The following is a 21,657-nucleotide window of genomic DNA, read 5'->3' on the forward strand; positions in this document are numbered from 1 at the left end:
GCTGCAGGAAGGTATTTACTTCCCGGACCACAAAATAACTGTTGGGGATGTGGAAATGCCTATAGTGATCCTTGGGGACCCAGCCTACCCGCTAATGCCCTGGCTCATGAAGCCCTATACAGGCACCCTGGACAGTGAAAAAGAACTCTTCAACTACCGGCTGAGCAAGTGCAGAATGGTGGTGGAGTGTGCTTTTGGACATCTCAAGGGGAGATGGAGAAGCTTACTGACTCGCTCTGATCTCAGCGAAACCAATATCCCCATTGTTATTGCAGCTTGCTGTGTGCTCCACAATCTCTGTGAGAGCAAGGGGGAGACTTTTATGGCGGGGTGGGAGGTTGAGGCACATCGCCTGGCTACTGATTACGCCCAGCCAGACAGCCGGGCGATTAGAAGAGCCCAGCGGGACGCGCTGTGCATCCGGGAGGCTTTGAAAGCTAGGTTCCACAGTGAGCAGGGTAACCTGTGACTATTAAGTTTGTTTAAAGAGAAGCTGAACCTGCCCCCGTTTCTTTACCCAGTTAATGTTGACTATCCTCTCCAGTTACATACCCCCTTCACCCCGTTTCCCCCCTTCCAACACACCTTTAAAAATAAAATAAATGGAACTTTGTTCATTAACACCGTTTTCTTTATTAAGGGTTTTGTGGTAAAGGGTTGAAACTGGGACGCAGACTGTGGTGGGGAGCGGGTGTAGTGATGGAAAGGACGCTTCTAAACTCGAGGAATGACAGGCTCCTGCTCCTAGAGCGGTCCGCAGTGGTGGACTGGTTGTTTCAACGGAACCTGCCACCCCTCCTTTTCGGGACTCTGTGTGTGGGGGCTATGTGACTTTGTGGCGGGGGAGGACGGTTACAGATCCCCTGCTAAAAGATCAGGAGTACTTGTGGCACCTTAGAGACTAACAAATTTATTAGAGCATAAGCTTTCGTGGGCTACAACCCACTTCTTCGGATGCATATAGAGTGAAACATATATTGAGGAGATATATATACACACACATACAGAGAGCATGAACAGGTGGGAGTTGTCTTACCAACTCTGAGAGGCCAATTAAGTAAGAGGAAAAAAAACTTTTGAAGTGATAATCAAGATAGCTCAGTACAGACAGTTTGATAAGAAGCAAGTGTGAAAATACTTACAAGGGGAGATAGATTCAATGTTTGTAATGGCTCAGCCATTCCCAATCTTTATTTAATCCTGAGTTGATTGTGTCTAGTTTGCATATCAATTCCAGCTCAGCAGTCTCTCGTTGGAGTCTGTTTTTGAAGTTTTTCACAGAAGTGGGTTGTAGCCCACGAAAGCTTATGCTCTAATAAATTTGTTAGTCTCTAAGGTGCCACAAGTACTCCTGATCTTTTTGCGGATACAGACTAACACGGCTGCTACTCTGAAATCTAGATCCCCTGCTGCGTGGCTCTGTCATCCAGGCTAAGGACCGCTGCATAAGATCTATAACCTCCCTCCCCCGCCACAAACTCACATAGCCCCCCCCCCCACAGAACATGAAAACCACCTCCCAGACTGACCAGGGTGCCTAGTGACTGCAATGTGTGTGTGACCTGCTGCTGAACCTGCCCCCGTGTCTGTACCCTGGTAAAGGTGACTGTCCTCTCCAATTCCCAACCCCCTTTCCCCCCCTTCAAACACGCTCTCCTCTAAAAGAACCTGACGGAAACAGTAATTAAAAGAAACGTATTTTTTATTAACAACTGCACAGGTAAGGGATGACACTGGGGTGGGGGCTTGGGTGAGGTGCTTTTGGAGTGAAGGAAAGGACTTATCAAAACTTTGGGAATGAGAGCCGTCTGGTACTTGAGCAGTCTGCAGGGGTGGAGTGACTGTTTTCACGGCCCCTGCCGCCCCTCCTTCTTGGGACTTTGGGTGAGGGGGGGGATGGGACTTTGTGGCGGGGGAGGGCGGTTAGAGAGAGACTGCAGCGGGGCTCTGTCCTCCTGCCTCCGGTCCTGCAGAACATCTACAAGGCGCCGGAGCGTGTCCGTTTGCTCCCTCATTAGTCCAAGCAGCGTTTGAGTCGCCTGCTGGTCTTCCTGCCGCCACCTGTCCTCCCGTTCGCTGTGTGATCGCTGGTATTGCGACATGTTCTCCCTCCACTGGGTCTGCTGTGCCGCCTCGGCTCGGGAGCAGCCCATAAATTCGGAGAACATCTCGTCCCGTGTCCTTCTCTTTCGGCGCCTAATCTGCGCCAGCCTCTGGGAGGGGGATGCCGGGGTAGGTCGGGAGACACTCGCAGCTGTGGGATGGGAAAAAGGGAGTGAATTCCTCACAAAGATACATTTTAGTGAACAATGAACATAGTCTTTCTCTGTGAACAAGACCATGCACAGCACCTATCACATGCGCACTCAGGACAAGGTCGAATTTTCGGCCTTCCCATTCAGTGCCTGGGGTCTTGGCCATGCTGTGTGAGGCACTGATCCCAGAGTACTTGCTGCTAGCCTGGCGTGGAAAAGTTTCCTACCATGGAGGATGCAATAAGGCTGCTCTCCCCAGGAACCTGATGCAAAGGCTTTCAAATTACCTCCAGGAGAGCTTCGTGGAGATGTCCCAGGAGGATTTCAGCTCTATCCCCGGACATATTGACCTAATTTTCCAGTAGCTGCACTGGCAAGGACTAAAAAGTAGAGCGCCTAGGGCAAAGTAATCATGAAAAACCCATTGTTAATATTCCATTCCTGTTCTGTTCAAAATAAATGTTTACATGTTTAAAACACTTACCGACTGATCCTTCCCCTGATTCAGGGTCACGGTTAACGCCTTGGGAGGGTTGGTAGGGGATCTCCGTGAGGGTGATGGAGATCCTGGCTGTCGGGGAAATCAGCGTTGTAAGCAGTGTCGACTGCCTCGTCCTCCTCATCTCCTTCCTCATCTTCCCCATCCGCGAACATCTCTGAGGAAGCGGCCGTTGACAATAACCCATCGTCAGAGTCCACGGTCAGTGGTGGGGTAGTGGTGGCGGCCGCACCTAGAATGCAATGCAGTGCCTCATAGAAACGGCATGTCTGGGGCTGGGATCCGGAGCGTCCATTTGCCGCTTTGGTCTTCTGGTAGCCTTGTCTCAGGTCCTTGATTTTCACGCGGCACTGCGTTGCATCCCGGCTGTATCCTCTCTCCGTCATGGCTTTGGAGATCTTCTCGTAGATCTTCGCATTCCGTTTTTTCGATCGCAGCTCCGAAAGCACGGACTCATCGCCCCACACAGCGATCAGATCCAAGACTTCCCGATCAGTCTATGCTGGGGCCCTCTTTCTATTCTGCGATTGCATGGTCACCTCTGCTGGAGAGCTCTGCATCGTTGCCAGTGCTGCTGAGCTCACCACGATGTCCAAACAGGAAGTGAGATTCAAACTGGCCAGACAGGAAAAGGAATTCAAAATTTCCCGGGGCATTTCCTGTATGGCTGGTCAGAGCATCCGAGCTCGGAGTGCTGTCCAGAGCGTCAACAGAGTGGTGCACTGTGGGATAGCTCCCGGAGCTATTAGCGTCAAATTCCATCCACACCTACCCAAATTCGACATGGCCATGTCGAATTTAGCGCTACTCCCCTCGTCGGGGAGGAGTACAGAAATCGATTTAAAGCGACCTCTATGTCGAACTAAATAGCTTCGTTGTGTGGACGGGTGCAGGGTTAATTCGATTTAACGCTGCTAAATTCGACATAACCTCCTAGTGTAGACCAGGCCTAAGCCATGTTAAGGGATGCACAGCTCTCTTAGGGGCCTCGTATTTTCATGGGGAGAAGGTTTCTGATTGGCTCTTTCATTTAGCAGCCAAAAGCATAACGAGATCCTATAGCTGGAAGCTGAAGTTGAACAAATTCAGATGAGAAATCAGATGCATTAAGAGTCATTAAGCGCTGGAACAATATACTGATGGATGTGGTGGACTGTCTGCCACTTGAAGTCTCTAAATCCAGGTGAAGTGTCTCTAAAAGATGCGCTCCAGCTCAAACACAGGTTATTGGCTAAGCTTCCTGCGAATTTTTCGTCTAGACTTTTTTTGTCAGAAAATGCCAATTTGTCAAAACCAGACCTTTTGTGGAAATACATCAGTTTGGATTAAATTTTCATTGGGAAGGTGCCTCTGGTCTAGGATGGAATTTCTGGTCAAAATGAGGGTGGGAGTCATTCCAGACCAGCCAATAGCCCAGTGGTTAGGGCAGTCAGCAGCATGTGGGTCATGTCCCTATTCTACCTCATGCAGAGCAGGGATTTGATCCCAGCACTTTCTGTCCCAGGGCTGCTACTTTCACACACAGATCTCCATTTTGTTCCAATGCAGAATGAAAAAAAAATTGCAAACCTTGAAATTTTTCACACATCCTTGTTTTCCAGCCAGTCCTAGTTACGGGGTTTGGTGCAGGACTCACTGGGGTAGGTTCCCTGGCCTATGCTATTCAGGAAGTCGGAGGAGATGATCATAATGGTCCCTTCTGGCCTTAAAACTTATTAATAATACTTCTAAAGGGGTGTGTGTGAACATTACTATCACGGTTTTAGAGGCGGAGAGACTGAGGCACCAAGGGATTAACCATGGCTTGCCCAAGATCAATGGCAGAACTAGGGACAGCATCTAAAAAGCCTGACGCCCAATCCATTGCTCTAACCACTAGACCACATTCCCCCCCCCCGCATCTGCCTGCCCTATGTTATAGGAATGAATTCCCTACATATCAATCCAACTAACAGTCAGTGAAGATCCTGAGAGAGGAATAAACCAGTGGAAAGGGAGCAGGGAATCATTACAGCAAAATGAGGGCATGGAAACAGACTGGATTTATTAACCCTCAATGCACTCTTTCCTGAGGGACTGGATCTGAAGAGATCTCTCTCCCATTGGCATAACTCCAGCTAAGCCACTGGAGTTTTATACGGGCGAGAATAGCCTTTGGCCTGTTGTGTTTCTCTAAGAAGAGTCCCGCTGAGTGACCAGCTCTACCTCTCTCCCTGCAAGGCCCCCAGCCTGCTGTGCATGGAGGCACTCGGTAAAAGACAAACAGGGAGATGATAACGTTGCCATGGTTTGGAGTTAGCGCCCAGGGGCAAGGGCAGACTCCAGAGCCCTATCTCAGGAATGGAGGAAACAAAAACAACAGCCAGCTGCATTAGCCAAGAGCAGCGTGTGCTCTGGCCAAGGTTAGAGCTAGGAGAGCACTGGCTCAGGGAGTGCGGCCAAGTTCCACTTTCACAGCACACAGAACTGCAGGCTGCAGTGAGGCAGAGATTGCTGCCTGGCGTTCCAGATCTAACAGTGCTACCAAATATACAGAACATAGCTGCTGGGCCTCCCTGAGATACAGCTAGGCCTAGGTATAGCACACTTCTGGGCTGTCAAGGCTCCCTGCTATGTACAGGTAGATCATACCTGCTGAGCTGTCACACTTTGTTGACATGGTCTGATTCTTGGTCACCTCTCTGCTGATGAACGTGTCAGCTACATTCAGGCAGATCACACCTGCCATGCTGTGTCCATGCATGCCCAGAGACAATGTACCTGATCTGCTGATGAACATGTCAGCTGCGTAGCAGGTCTCTTATACATCCTCTTGGGAGCCAACACTCACTCCCATACACAAAATATGACCCCCGACTTCAAGGAGCATTGGGTGATTACCTTTCTGGCTGATGAGTGGTTTGAACTTGTGACCTAAGCAAGAGGCACCTCAGACTCCAGGGTAAATCCTCTGCTGCAGTACAAGTCAAGCAGCAGCACACTGCCCCCGAGACACCTACATTTAGTCTCAGCTCAGTGCAGCTTTTCAGGCACAACTCTTGGCTCTTCTGCCACCCTTCAGGGAGGCATCACACATGCTGCAGGGCACACAGGTTGTGGGAGAAAATGTAGCAGGAAAAACAAGGAAATAAAGCAATTTCAGATCCTTTCAAACATCCGCCTCAGAGGCAACACTATTCTGAGCAGAACTCCAATAGAATGGGAGCTAACAATGGGGTGATATGTACTCTGCACGCTGGATGGCTTCTGACACTGCACACAGCAGTCGCTAGTAAAAGGGCAGTATCTGCTAAGGGTTCCCACTTTAAGTAGAAGGAAAGACTGTGGCTACTCTGATGCTGCTATGCTAGGAACGTCTGGCAAATGCTGATTTGTCCTTCGAGCCCTGTGAATGGCTGGAGCTCTCATGATGGTTGAGGGGTGGTTGCTTGACCATGAGCCACCAGAAATGGGAAAACCCTTGGAGTAAGTTACAGTGAGTGGACAATGAAGTTTGAGCTATGGCCAGTATATCCCATTGTCATGCACTCTTGTTCCACAGTGCACGAGCTTTCTATTCTTAACATCAACTCTGGTCGATATCAGCTACATACTGGCAGTGCTAAAGGGCATGCAGCAAAATCCTTCTCTCCTAATGGGAGGGGTAAGATCTCGCCTGGTGTAAACCAGGAGTAACTCCATTAAGAATCAGGCCCCAGAGGTGTCCATTTTCACAGAGAGAGACAGAGCAAATGTGGATTGAGAAGCAGCCTCCCGAATCTCAGTTCTTTCTCTCATCCCCTGGCACGGCAACAGAAACACTGGTGGAGTGGTAAATAATCACAGGTGTTCATAGTTTCTAAGGCCATAAGGGACCACTGTGATGATCTAGTCTGCTCTCCTGTATAAGACAGACCAGAGAACTGCCCCAAAGTAATTCCTTCTGAACTAGATCATGTCTTTAAAGAACCCATCCAATCTTAATAAGTTGTTCTGGTGGTTAATTACCCTCACTGTTAAAAATTTACACCTGATTTCCAGTCTGAATTTGTCTAGCTTCAACTTCCAGCCAGGGATCGGTCAGTTATACAGATTAACCTGCATCACTTGGTAAGGGCTGCTCATTTGAACACCATATGTTTTAACACAGCCAAATACAAAGTCATACTTCTAGAAACAAAGATTGTAGGTCACATTTAGAAGATGGGTGACTGTATCCTGGAAAGTGGTGACTCTGAAAAGCATTTGGGGGCATGGTAGACAGTCTACTGAACATGAGCTCTCAGTGCAATGCTGTGGCTAAGAGGGCAAACATGATCCTTGGCTGTATAAGCAGGGACATATCAAGTAGGAGTATGGAGCTGGAATTACCTCTGTGTATTGCATTAGTGAGCCCAGTATTAGAGACTGTGTCCAGTTCTGGTGTCCACACTTCAAAAAGGATGTTGAAAAATTGGAAAGGATTCAGAAGAGAGCTACAAGAAAGATTCAAGGTCTGGAAAACCTGCTATAGAATGAGAGCCTCAAGAAGCTCAATCTATTTAGTTTATCCAAGAGAAGGTTAACAGATGACTTGAGCACAGTCTACCTCCATAGGGTATAGATTTCTGATAGCAGAAAAAGACATAATGAGATCCAATGGTTGGAAGCTAAAGCGAGACAAATTCAGACTAAGGTGCACTTTTTTAACAGTGAGGGTAATTAATTATGTGGGGGATTCTCCATCGCTTGCAGTCTTTAAAGCAAGACTGGATCTCTTTCTAAAAGAGATGCTATAGCTCCAACTGAAGTAATGGGTTTGATGCAGAAATTACTGCGTGAGGTTATGTGGCCTGTGTTATGCAGGAAGTCAGAGTCGATTATCATAATGACTTTAAAATCTATGAAGCTATAACCTTGGCAGGCCATTGTATTTGCTCCAGTTAAATAGTTTGTGGCACTGATGGAATCAGGTGAGGAGACAACAGGTTGTGCCAGACATACAAGCAGCTGCCTTTACAGGAGAAAGCAGTCACGTCTGATTTGAAAGGGGGTCAGCCCCTCCAACAGCTGCCACAGCTGTATTGCTCGGGGCCTTGGGCAGAGACGGCCATGACAGAGCTGTCTGTGTGCCAGTACTGCTGACCTCGGCAGCTCTCAGCCTTGGTGCTGGCCTTCGGGAGAGTTGTGCATGGCTCGAAGCCTTGAGGAGGCCTGTTTGTTTTTAAACAGGGGAGACTATCAGCTGGAAATTGCACGAGTCCCATTTCTCCACTTCAGTGGGGCGCCAGCCTTGCCGGTGTGCGTCAGGCACTGCGGCCGATTAGCACCCAGTCAGACAAATTAGTCACTCTGGGACCCATGTGCCAAAGGGGCCCCAATATTGCAACCCCCACCCTGCCACACAAGCTGTCCTTCCAGGGCATCCCTTATCGGAAAGCCATATAGAATTTAATAGGGATGAAACCTATGGGATCCTGATAAACATGACTCCCAAACCCTACAGAATTTAACAGAGAGTGAGAGCCTTTTTACAAGGTTTCTAAACCATCTCCTGTAGGCAGCACAGATTTCCCTATTGCACCCAGTAGGATAGTTACACAATCAACAAGAGAGGACCTTCTGGCAGGGAGTACTTCATACCATTCTGATCCCAAGAGAGGTGGCCCAAGAGCAGCTTTGATGAGTCCCCTCCTTGGCTTGAAAGCTGGGTCAGGCCAGCCTGTTAAGGTCAACAATTTTGGGGGGGCCTGTAATTTCTCTTGGTCCTACATGAGCTCCCCATGCTGTGATGCTATGGAAGGAGCCTGTCAGAGTCCTGAAGGAGCCTGTCAGAGTCCTGAAGTGCTGGAGCCTGCTGCTGGCACGTGGCCATGTGAACTGTGCTGTCTGGGATGCTAGGGAAGCTGCCCCATCTGAAACCTTCACCCAGAAGAGTTCTGCGGTTAGATCGACAGGCATTCACAGAACGGGTTTGCTCTGCTGTCTCCCCTCATTTTTGCTGGCTGGCAATATGGTTCACTGGACTGAGCATGACACTAGAAGCCAGGAACCCCTAATCTCTGACCTGACTCTGGATAGGTTGCTCTATGTAACACAGACTTTGCTTGCTGATGGTCCATGGGAAATCCCAGCCTGGAGTTTGGTGCCACCTGGGACTAGCCTGTATCTAATTACCCCCTGTCCGATGTACTGTTGCTCATTGCAAGGAAATACAGAAACACATCCTGGTTACCTTTCTCTCTCTGACTATTCCCTTTCCATGTTTGTATCTCACTCTCACACTCCAGCTGCCCCAATTTTTTCCCAGAATTTTGTTCTGTGGGAAATTTCAATTCTTTTTTTTTGTACCACTACAAAAGGATTTTTTTCTTTTGAAAGTGTGAAACAATTTAAACAAAATCAAATCCCTGCTCAAATCAAATCCCTTCATGATCAATTCTGCATAATGCTCCGGCACTTCCTATTCTTTTCTGCAGATGGCAGCATTTCATTGCAAATACTAAGATGGCCTGCCGGCTGGGATGTCTCACTATTTGCTCTTGCTTCTCCTGCTCTCTGTAGGTTGCTGGTATCTAGGTGGGAGGCCCTGTGCATGTCACACACAGAGTTAGCTGCAGGTTTGATTCAAACCCTGTTAAAATCAATGGAAAGACCCTCACTGACTTCAGTTGGCTATGGATCAAGCCTTAATGGAAAATCCAGGTCCTCATTGCACCTACACAATGACGCTGCCAAGCTATTTATCTGAATGTTATCAATGGAATGGATCTTGTTCCCATGGCTATCCCGGGAAGTTACGACAAGCCACACACTTCATTTAGCCCTTCCTCCAACAGACAGGCTGCAGAGCCAGAACACAGAATGGTGCACTACAGCTGGATGAATCCTTGGGGGTTTGGTTTGCAGCTCACTCGAGAACAACATGAAACAGTCAACAGCCATTGATTAACAACAGGCCTCCACCTACCCGTGCTGCTTACTTCCCACCCACCTGGCACTGCTTAAGCCCAGCAGTCTCCACAGAGTGTTACAACCATTGCCCACTGAGCACCATGTTGTCCTCTCGCTCATTTCCCTCCCTGCCTCACATCCCACCCCTTTCCTGTCTGGCCAATGTTAGCTGTACCCTGCCAGACCTGAAGTGCCCAGTTACCCACATTTCTAGCCTGCTTCGTCCATTGCCCTCCTGGTTCCTTACCATCATGTCTCCTCTAGGAGTGAAAACAAGCAGCCCCATTTACTCACCTGATCCAGTTGGAACCTGGTGACATCCTGGGTTCTGCAGAACAGAAAGCAAAGGGTCAGGGATGGGAGCCAGGCAACCTACAAGCCCATCAGAGCAAGAAATAACTAGTGAAGCCCCGTCCCCTTGTCTCTCCCTGCCTGAGAGAGGAAGCAGGTAGGTCTCAAGCCATTTTGGGCACCATCAAACCAACCCAACACCTCAAACTGTCTGGGAGCCAGTGCAGATCTTGGAGCACAGGGTGACATGCCCCTGCTCTGAGCCACTGCTAGTCTGGCAGGCAGCCAGTAGCCCACTGCACTAATCCAGGGCCTATCAGAGTCAATGACTGTTGACTTCAATGGACCTTGGATCAGGTCCCAGTTTGGATCTTACAGGGCCTGGATGACAGTGGAGATGTCCCTAGGTTCTTGCCAAAGGTAGATGGAAAAAAAAAAAAAAAACCTCTCAGCCACCACAGCTAACTGAGCATCCAGGAGCAGCCCCAAGTCACTAGCCAGTACAAGGAGAAACAGGTGTACTCCCCATTAAGGAATGCCATTTCTTCTGGTGGCTTGCCCCAGTCTCCAGGCATCAGCTCTGTGCTGTCAAGGTGGGGTCTCAACCAGCTCGCTCCTGCCCAAGGCCCTGGGGAAGCCTGTGCCAACTGTACTGGGCAAGATGGAAACCCAATGCTGGAGGAGGGCTTTCCAGAAGACAGGCAAGCTGGAAGCTGGCAGTTGGGGAGGCAGGATAAAGTTGGGCTGTGAGAGGGGTGCAGGTGTGTGTATGTAGGGGGGGATTGGGCCTTTTGCCTTGCAGAGGATGTTGGGTCCTTAAATCCCACCTGTCTTTTGTCTCCCCATATCCTCTAGCTCTTTCCCCTACCATGGACTAACCTGTCCAGCTCACCTCCTTCTGAACTAGGCCCCGCTGCTGAATGGCATGCTGGGTCCCACTGCAATGCATTAGGGGCAGACCTCTGTGGTGTGAAGTGATTCCTAATGCACTGTGCTGTTCCACCAGGCCAGCAGCTGGCCAGGCTGGCCCCAGTAAGACCCAGCTCAGAAGTGGGCAGACTATGCCCAATGAGGCAGAGGAGTACTGGAGGAGGAGGGGAGAGGGCTGAGCAGAAGATGGTGAGAGGTGGTTTGACTTTACCTGGCTGGGCCTGTGAGTCAGCTGGGAGTTCCCCAGAAAACCAGTCAAAGCCCAGTGAGCTGGGATGTGTGGGCCCCATGCTAATGCTGCGCCCTTGCACCATTGGGGCCAGGGTGCAATCTCACTTGTGGCCCTAGTGAAGTGAGTCTGCTAGAGACTTCCAGCCAGCCCTTGGGATGCACTAGGAAGCCACTAGGAAGCCTGGCCCAATTCAACACGATTCAGTGGTGAGACATATCAGGATGGAAGGTCATTGGCCCAAGTGTGTGGGGCACAGGACTGCAGGATGGGTGCAGGGAGGGGGTCACAGGGAAGGTTGCCCACCACTCCACACACTGTCGTTGGCTCCAGTCAGGACTGTCATTCTCTTACTAGCAGGGGCAAAATATTCACAAAAAGAAAGTGCTGGGGGTTAGGAGGGAACTTCTGATATGAGCAGGTTATTCCCTAGCTTCCCAAGGCAGAGATCTCACACCTGCCTCTGAAGCCATGACAGAGACAGGATACTGGGCTAGATGGACCTTGGGGTTGGTTCAATCAGCCAATCCCTATGTTCTTAAAATGTCACTAGCAATGGACTATCCGGACCCCAATGGGAGGCAGGAAGAAGAAGCTGGTACAGGAGGAACCAGGGGAGGTGGCTAAGGACACATCTACCAGAGACAAAGAGATTTCCAGCCCAAGCTGGAACACTGCTCCCCATACCTTCTGAGCATGTCCGCATCATCCACGTCACTGTCTGCTGGGGCGGCTGCCTTTTCATATAGGAGCATCTGCTTATCTGGCAGAATCTCAGCTACAGCCTCAGGGGGCGGGAGGGAGACGTCATTATCTTGGTTAAGCTGCAAGAGGGAGTTTAGAAGGTCACCATGGATGGAGCAAAACTTACAAAAGTGGGGCCGGTGCCAGGCAGAACACCTCGGATGAGGGAACTGGGGCCAGATCCTCAGCTGATGTAAATTGACATAGTTCTGCTGACTTCTGTGGAGTGATGCTGATTTCCAGATCTGGTCCCTAATACAGAAGCCAGCCTGATACCATATCAGAAGCTCTCCTATATCCTTCCTCTCCTTCTCTCTTTACTTAGGGCACTTGTCTGAAGAGATGCTCTGTGTTTCCTAAGAGTTCATCTGGTCTAGCTGTTTACTTGGCCCTGTTTGGTCTTTCCTATGCTTCATCTTTCAGAGGAGATGAACAGCACAGCCCAGGACCACTTGGGGTCATTGAAGATCACAAAAGGCACTTTTGCGTTGGTATGAAGTGTTAACTCTGGTGGTATGGAACAATTCCAGAGGGGTTAGTTACATTCAGTCTCTCTCAGGCCTCCTGATGTTTCAGCCTAATCACTAATTCTCAGGCAGCCTTGACATTTCAGTGCAAATTTGGAGTATTTGCCAGGATGGTCAGCATTGTGGTAAAAGCACTGGACTGGGCTCAAGAAAGCTTGGTCTAATACGTGACCTTGGGCATGTCATGTCTGCTCTCTGTGCCGAAGGTCCAGACAGGGCCATCCCTAGGGGGGTGCAGGGCCCGGGACAAATCAGCCTCCCTGCTAATCTCCTCATCCTCTGCCCGGCACAGCCACCCGGCTGCCGCTCGCCTCCTCACCCCGATTTGCCCTACCCCAGGGATGACTGTGGGTCCAGCTATAGAACAGGGCTCCTAGCTCCCTGCTGCACTGTGAGGGACTCAGCTACTAGAGTGATGGGGCCACCTAAGAACTGAGATAAACTGTTTCACCCACTTATTAATGTAGTGGGTATGTTTGGTGAACACATGAATCTGTATGATTGAAATATGACCATTTATATGATTAATAGTACCACTATTAGACAATTGAAACAAATCTTGTACAAAGTATGCCATGTAAGGTATCAATGGAAAAGATTCAGTCTATCAAATACGATTATCCTGTTTATATGCATGTATCATCTTTGTATCTAAAGTTATAAATATTGATTATGTACCAGTATTTCATGTGTTTGCTTCTGGGGTAACACCCACAAGGTAGTTTACATCCAGTCTAGTCAGCACATTGCACATGGACCATTCAAGTGGATGGCCCATTAAAGGACAAAATGGGCCATAGAAGAAGCTTGTCCCTGCCCAGTGAGTTGTGGATGCTTTAGCCAAAATATGGGTAATGGCTGCTCCTATGAGTTATCAAAGAATGCAAGGGCATGTGACCCTGGACTCCATCTTGTGCCTGTACTTTTCCACAAAAAAAAGACTGAGAGCAGGCCCTCCACCTGGGAGAAGATATAAAGGACCCTGAAAGCATCTCCATTTTGCCTCTTTCCTGCTCTGATCTCTGGACTATAGACTTACACTAAAAGGAGCATTCCAATCAATGAACTGAGGACTTTACAAGCCAGCAGTTTATTCCATCACTGCTTCAAACCTGATTTAAGAACTCTGCAAGGATTATATGTATTTGATTTCCTTAACCATTTTAACTCTCTCCTCTTTCTTTTCTCTTATAAATAAACCTTTATATATTAGATACTAAAGGATTGGCAACAGCGTGATTATTAGGTAAGAACTGAGCTATATATTGACCTTGCTGTGTGGCTGATCTTGTGGGATTAGAAGGACCCTGTAGACGTCCGGACTCACCCCTGCGGTGCCTCCTGCTGGTCGTCCAGGGAATTAGCTCACCAGCCTCTGGAGCGCCCTCTCAGGCCAGTGATCCGACTTGCCATCCCCGGCAGTACCCCACAGATCTGGATCTCCCCTCCCTGGGGAACCCTCACCCACTATCCCCACCTTGCCTCAGCACTAGGCCACTGCCAGTCACCAACTAGCCCCTGCTCCCTGGGGCAGACTGCAGTATAGGCCACTCATCACTGGCAAGGGGGGTTTGGACCTGCTGCCTTGGACTCACCCTGGGCTGCCCTCTGCAACCCCCAGTACCCCTTGGCCTAATACTAGGCCGCAGCCTGGGGCTTTCCAGGCAGGCGCTCCCCAGCTCCTCAGCCTTTCCCCAGCCCTGCTCCACTACAGGTACCCTGTGTCTAGCTCCCTGCAGCCAGGCCCTTCTCTCCCTGAACACAGAGAGAGACTCTTTGGGCTCCTGGCTCCCAGCCTCTTTATACCGGCCATCTGGGCTCTGATTAGGGTGTGGCCCAGCTGCAGCCACTTCCCCCAGTCAGCCAGGGTTTTACCTTGCCCAGCCCCAGCCCTCTGCAGGGCTTTTCCAACCCCTCAGGGCAGGAGCGGGTGTCCACCCCGCTACACACCTCCCCCCTCAAAACCCTCACCCAGGGAATCAAGGGGCCTTCTGGCCTGTGCGGCCCAGAGGTGTCCCGCCAGCCGTGCCTGCTTCTCCTCACTGTCTTTCAGTTTGACAGCCAGGTCTTCCCTCTCCTGGTGGGCTTTTTGGAGCCCCGCCTCTGCCGTCCGCCGGGCCTGCTCCATGGCCTCTAACCGCATCCGCAGGTCCTGGTCCCCCAGGCCATCTTCCTGACCCCCCACCCTCAGGGTCTGGATCCATTTGGTGGCCTGATCGTGGACCACTTGGGGTCCCAGCCTCTTCCTGGGCCCACCCGGTCTGGGTCTCATCATCGGCGACAAACCCCGGGCTGGTCTGGGTTCCTGCCTCCTGCAGGGATCCCTCCATCCCGGTCGCTACCTCCCGCAGTTTTGGCCCTTCTGGCCTCACAGGCACCTCCTCTGGCCTCTCCTCAGTTCCTCTGAGGGGGTAGTGCCTCCTTATATGCCCGGGCTCCCTACAGCCCCAGCAGGCATCCCGCCTCTGTGCTGCCCCGGGCCTCGGTATTTTCCTTTTGTCCTTCACTGGGCCAACCCTCCGTGGGTTGCCCTGGGCTGTATTCCTGGGGCCGGGGCACTCCCGTTCCAAGTGCCCCCTGCGCCCACAGGCCCAACATGCCCTCAGCCGCCGAGGTTTCCTCACCCCGCGGCCTACTTGAGGGATCGGGCACCACTGCGTTGCAGGGTGAGGTCCTCTGCCTCCAGCCCCGTCGGGACAGTCCCGTTTTAAATGTCCAGCCTGACCGCAGGCGTAGCAAGCCTTCGCCACGGGCCTCCTGGCCCTGGCACTCTGTGGCCCACGGCCTCCGCGGTCTCTTGTATATTCCCTCCTCAGGAGTGTTCGCACGGCCCGCTGCTCTTTCGCCAGCTGGCCGATCTGTGCCTGGAGGGCCCACAGCGCCTCCCACAGTCCATCCTGGGTCTCCCGGGCCCCCTTCAGGCCGTCAGCCCCCTTCCACTGGACCTCTGACGCCGGGCCCCACCCAGGGACAACCCCCGGGGTCTCTGCATAATATACCCCACGGTATACAGGATCCATTGTCCCATTCCTCAGTTTCCCCAGTCCAGGCAATAGTCCTGCTGTCCTCGCCTTGCCCCTTGTGTCTGGGGTGGACCGCCTATGCCCGCATTCTCCACCATATGTAGACGTCCGGCCTCACCCCTGCGGCGCCTCCTGCTGGTCGTCCAGGGAATTAGCTCACCAGCCTCTGGAACGCCCTCTACAGGCCGGTGATCCAACTTGTCATCCTCTGGTGCCCATGTCCCTCCCAGGACCCGGTGCCCCTATTACTGGGATGCTGCCCCCTGGCAGTACCCCACAGATCTGGGTCTCCCCTCCCTGGGGAACCCCCACCCACTATCCCCACCTTGCCTCAGCACTAGGCCACTGCCAGTCACCAACTAGCCCCCACTCCCTGGGGCAGACTGCAGTATAGGCCACTCATCACTGGCAAGGGGGGTTTGGACCTGCTGCCTTGGACTCACCCTGGGCTGCCCTCTGCAACCCCCAGTACCCCTTGGCCTAATACTAGGCCGCAGCCTGGGGCTTTCCAGGCTGGTGCTCCCCAGCTCCTCAGCCTTTCCCCAGCCCTGCTCCACTACAGGTACCCTGTGTCTAGCTCCCTGCAGCCAGACCCTTCTCTCCCTGAACACAGCGAGAGACTCTGTGGGCTCCTGGCTCCAAGCCAGCTGGGCTCTGATTAGGGTGTGGCCCAGCTGTAGCCACTTCCCCCAATCAGCCAGGGTTTTACCTTGCCCAGCCCCAGCCCTCTGCAGGGCTTTTCTAACCCCTCAGGGCAGGAGCGGGTGTCCACCCCGCTACAGATCCTTTGTCTCATGAAATTGGTTTTCAATAAAAACTCATCCTTAGAGGTTTTTAAGGCCCGGCTTGACAAAGCCCTGGCTGGGATGATTTAGTTGGGGTTGGTCCTGCTTTGAGCAGGGGGTTGGACTAGATGACCTCCTGAGGTTCCTTCCAACCCTGATATTCTATGATTCATCATAAAGTCTAGTGTCTGGGTGGTGAAATGAGTGCTGGAATGCCTAAGGAGACTGCATTTCTGACTTCTAGTTAACCAATGTGGTAAGACAGAAGTTTACTTTTGTTTCAGGGTTGGTATATTTAATAATAGAATAATCACTAATTTGGGGTAAGTCTGCCCTATTTCTCAGCAGTTTGTCCTGAATCTCGTATGCTCAACTGTGACCCACTGAGGCAAGGTGACAACACAGTCTTTTGCATCTGTTCACTCCATCAAAATGGAACCGTGCACAGTTTGCATTGCATATCTCATGTAAATGAGTGATTTACATCTGATTTGTTGGTGCCTAATTATCAGGGACAAATCCTACTTCAGTAAACACCACACATTGCTGAACTAATCAAACAGAGATGACACCATGCAAACAAAGTTCTCTCCTGGCAATTTTTAAAGCATTGATTTTCTTAACTCAAGTGACAGAAATCCAGTGCAACCCCAAATATTGCTAATTCATTTTTCCCACGTTCTCTGTAACCCAAAGCAGGGCCATGTTTCCCAACTGCTAGTCATTAACTCTGAAAATATACCTGCTTCGCTGGAACCTCCGCTATCCACAATGATTTGCTCCCCACCACGACACTCTGGTGCCCATGGCCGTAAAAGCATATTGGTTATATCTGACACTGCATCTGATCATGTTGCACCACTTCTGATGGAAAGATATCTTGACACATGAGCTTTCAAAATGCAACGCTCACAAAAAACACGCTCAGCGCTGCAGCATGGGCAGCAGTCTACCCGTGGCTGCAGAGTTCTGGCCAGGAGCTACAGAAGCACTGACACTAGCTAGCACTAGTCAGCCTGAGAGCTAGAGAGCAGAGAGGATCCCAGGGTCTGTCTGTGTCCAGCAGGCTCAGCAAACAATCCTCTTGCTCCTCATTACAGTTGAGCCCTGTCTCCTCGCAGCTGTGAGGGGCCCTACAATGGCAGGAGCTAACTGCCCCCTTTGCTAGCAGCAAGGCTAAGGACTGAATGGGTCATGGGGATGGGGGTCTCCTGTTCTGAAATGGTCTCTCCAGATTAGGGCTGCCAGGTGATTGCATGGCGCAGAAGAGGTTAGTGCGCACTGCCTGAGCTGTGTCTGTGCTGTTGCTAATGAGAAGAGTGCACTTCCAGAGCTGTCAGTCTGGCACCCTTTGCCAGCACTTAATTTAATGTGAGAGACAAAGAGAGATGATTCATGGTCCCCTACCCCCGTTTGCAGCCCTGGATACTCACAGTTGAGGAGAACGGCCTGTAGTACCAGGCCATCCACCACCTGTACCTGGCCCCTATCCTACTAGCTCATTCCAAGACGTCTCCCCTAGGCTGCTGCTGCTGCTCCTGGAGAGACTCTGGGCTCCAGAGATAACTGGTGTCACCCTTCACTGGAAGGCCAGCCATCCGTGATAAGCAATTCGTTGCCAGGTGTCTGCCACTTCAAACAGCAACACCCACAGAACTATGCGAACTCCAGAGCTGAAAGGCAAATCAGCCATCCCATTCTCTGCTGTCCTGGCCACAGGGGGCTTGGACATACACTCCACCAAGGCTGCAAGCTGCCTAGGAAAAGGCAGTAGGACACCAAACTTACAGAGGAGCTGGTAGCCTGCAGCATGAGGGGAGCCAGGCGTCTTTGAGGAACTTTTTACTAGCAAGAGGGGTTAGGTTTAAGCAGGCACCACCTGCTTCCTTTGTGCATTCACAGCTCACACTGTGCTGCTGTTGCTACAACAAGAAGGTTCCTCTTAGCAACCGCACAGGAAAAGCTTCACTGCACAAAGTGTGCACCCCCCAGATTTTCTCACTGCCATAACAGATGTGTAGAAGGGAAAGAGAAGGGTGAGCCGCTCTGATGGAGAGCCAAGGGCCTAAGGTCAGCTATGCAAATCCAGGTTTCGATACCTTCCTGATTAGCTGAGGTGCTGAGCACCCAGGCTTCTATTGACTTCAGAACCAGAAAAATCAGGCCTCTTCTAGTTCTATATCTATGGGTGGATTGAAGCACTGAAAAAGTTAGCCTAGATGAAGAACCTCGAGCAACACAAACCTGTTGTCCTGTGTGTCCGTCAAAGTAGTTTGTTACATGGGTACTGCCAAGTTAAAAAAACAACCCCGGGCATCACTCAGTTGAAGTCAGTGATGGAATAAACTGATGCAGTTACGCAGATTTACACCTGCTGGCACCTACATTTCTTTATCTTTATTACCCCGTAAGTCTTACAAATCTCATGGACTTTTCACCACTGATTCTATTAGTTTATCCTTTGCATTTCTCTCTGATCGGGACAATGAAAATAAAGTGGTCAGTTTCATTTATGTAGTAAGTCAGTTTCTAGTCCAGTGGTTCTCAACCTATTTACCACTGTGGGCCACATATGCAGCTATGTGTTATATGGGCCTCATCCACACAATATATATACTAGCTGTATGGCCCTAAGGATATCACATGGACTGCAGCTGTGTGCTGATTGCACCACAAGTGCGCCATAGGCTGTGGGTTGAGAACCACTGTTCTAGTCAATTCTACCTGCAAGAGTCCAGTACACCAGCTTCTGGATTGGCAGTGCTGCTGGGGAAGTTTAACTTTAGGGCCCACTGAACATTTAAATGTTACATCTGTATTTGGACCCTTTTCAATGGGTGTTTTGGTCTATGAAAGCATGCTTTGGTTCTGATTCAAAACCTAATTCAGTATCATTACAGTCCTTGTCAGTCAGCCCAAGCTCGAGATGTCTCAGACCTCACTGAAGTTCAAAGCTCCAGAACCCATTTAAGACCAGGTTAATAATAAACCAGCTAGAGTGTTCTGGGTCCTTGTCAAATTCCCTGTTTGAGGATGCCAAGGTGAATGATACAATGCTGTTTTCTATGCACACAGGCAGCATTTTGCAGGATCACAAGGGCCTTCTGTCGTACTGCAGCCAGACATGCCAAAGCAGGTGTAGCTAGAACTTAAGTGCTAGGTAGTTGTGGGAATGAGAACACTGGCTAGAGTCCTCGACGGTGTGATGCAATTCCCAGACACAGGGGAATGCACAGGAAGTGATTCCAGAAGTGACAGCCAGGCACCTGGAATCACAAGCATCTCTCCAAATCAGTCATACAAGGCCCCATTCCAGGGAGAAGGTATCTACAACAGCACTACTTTCCATTTCTCTATCCAGCCATGTCATCCATCTCAGCCCAATGGCTGGGGAAGGCCTCCTCATCACCGATACTGTTCATCCATCTGTCCACACATCCACATACAAACATAAGAACGGCAGTAGCATAGCTAGCGGGGTGCAGGGGAAGCAGCTGCTTCCCCCGCCTTTCCAAAAGCAGCCGGGGGGGGGGGCGGCATAGCATGCGGCCAGCAGAGCGGCCTGGCAGCCGCGGCCGGACGCCGGAGGAGCGAGGGGGGGTGCAGGCTGGCGGCCCGCAGCGCGGCCGGCAGCCATGGGGGGGCGGCGGGCACAGCTGGAGGAACGGGAGCCGGGGCGCAGCATGCGGCCGGCAGCCGCGGCCGGAGGAGCGAGGGGGCAGGGCCAGCTTTAGCCCCGCGCCAAGAGGGCCCCGCAGCAGCTGTCCACCCCGCCCCCAGCTCACTTCCCCCTCCTCCCCTCCCCTGAACGCTCCGCCCCCCTGCTCCTCCCCCTCCCCTGCTTCCCGCGAATCAAACGTTTGTTCGTGGGAAGCCTGAAACAGGCAGGCAGGCAGCAGGTAAGCTGGGGGGGTGGTGGCGGCGGGGCGCGAGGAGGCACGGCCCAGTCCGGCCCCCCAGGCCCAGTCCGGCCCCCCCCGGCCGAGCGGCTCCCTCCGGCGGCCGGCCCCAACCAAGAGGCTCTGGCCCCGGTGGCTCCGGCCTGGCTCGGGCCCTGGGGCGCCAGCCCCGGTTCCGGCCGAGCGCGCCGGCCCCGGCCGAGCACCCCCGGCCCCGGCGGCTCCAGCCCTAGCGGCTCCAGCCCGGACCCAAGCCCCACGACCCTGTCCGGAGCTCCATCCGGAGCGCGGCCCAATTCCTGGGGGCGGGGCTTGCTGGAATTGGGCCGCGCTCTTGCTAAAGCTGGCCCTGCGAGGGGGGGCGCAGGCTGGCGGCCCGCAGCGCGGCTGGCAGCCATGGGGGGGCGGTGGGCGCGGCCGGAGGAGCGGGGGGAGGGGCGGTGCGGCCGGAGGAGGAGACAAGGGGGCATGGCCAGAGGAGGAGCCAAGGGGGGGCGCCTTTTTTATGTTTGCTCCCCCTCCTCTTAGAAGCTGGCTACGCCACTGAAGAACGGCCATACTAGGTCAGACCAATGGGCCATCTAACCCAGTATCCTGTCTTCCAAGAGCAGCCACTGCCAGGTGCTTCAGAGGTAGGTTCCCAAAACGAGGACACTGCAGGGGAAGCGGGGAAGTTAGAGGGGGGGTACCTGTGCCGGGGTACTCACTGGAGGTGGGGGGAGTGTTGCTCCCTGTCACAGTGGCAGGGCAGCTGGCATAAGCCCAGGATGCAGCAACAGCCATCAGTCAGTGCCTCCCTGCGGGACCCCCTCCCCAGGGCTGAGTGCTGGGGCCTGGGTGAGTGGGATCCGGCAGCTGGGGCTTCAGGGGAATGAATGGACCAATCAGTTGTGGATCAGAAGAATGGACCAATCAGCTGCAGTTGCAGGGGAGGGACCAATCAGGAAGTGGACCAATCTGGACTCTTTCTGAGCTGCAGCTTGTCTGCTTTACAAAAACCAGGACATTTGCTGTTATTATTTGAAAACGCCACTGGGACAGAGAAAGCAGGCTCGAAAAAAAGGCTCTGTCCAGGGAAACCTGGACGTATGGTAACCCTGTTCAGAGGGAATGAACAGAACAGGTAATCATCACGTGACCCATCCCCTGTTGTCCACTCCCAGCTTCTGGCAAACAGAGGCTAGGGACACCCAGAGCATGGGATTGCTAATAGTCATTGATGGACCTATCCTCCATGAACTTACTTTGTTCTTTTTTGAATGCCATTATAGTTTTGGCCTTCACATCATCCCTTGGCAATGAGTTCCACAGGTTGACTGGGCATCAACAATCAGCCATTCTCAGCCCAACTGATAGCTCATCAGCTTTTCTGCTGTCCAGCACTGCCAATGGGCTAGGCCATAATTGACCAGTTTGGGTTGGAATGGGAAAGAGGCAGGTCCCTAATGTGTTTCTCCACTGCCTGTCTTCCATTGCTGAATCACCCCAAGTTTATCACCCTGAGGGTTCCTTGGCAAATTATTGTCACTGATTACAAAGCAGACATTGCTTTAGGAATCAGAC

The 21,657-nt window shown here is 51.8% G+C and overlaps 1 protein-coding gene across 1 annotated transcript in view; it reads right to left on the bottom strand.

Moving 5' to 3' along the window:
* Window positions 1-21,657, bottom strand: part of CCDC33 (coiled-coil domain containing 33) — a 226,758-nt gene that overhangs the window by 13,103 nt on the left and 191,998 nt on the right. Inside the window, exons 12-13 of the mRNA XM_065412566.1 lie at window positions 11,804-11,940; window positions 9,961-9,994 (exon numbers count right to left, since the gene is read on the bottom strand). Coding sequence (XP_065268638.1) covers window positions 9,961-9,994; window positions 11,804-11,940 — 171 coding nt within the window. The remainder of the gene's footprint in view (window positions 1-9,960; window positions 9,995-11,803; window positions 11,941-21,657) is intronic.

The sequence above is a fragment of the Emys orbicularis genome, chromosome 10 (assembly GCF_028017835.1).
Source record: "Emys orbicularis isolate rEmyOrb1 chromosome 10, rEmyOrb1.hap1, whole genome shotgun sequence".
Lineage (NCBI taxonomy): Eukaryota > Metazoa > Chordata > Testudines > Emydidae > Emys > Emys orbicularis.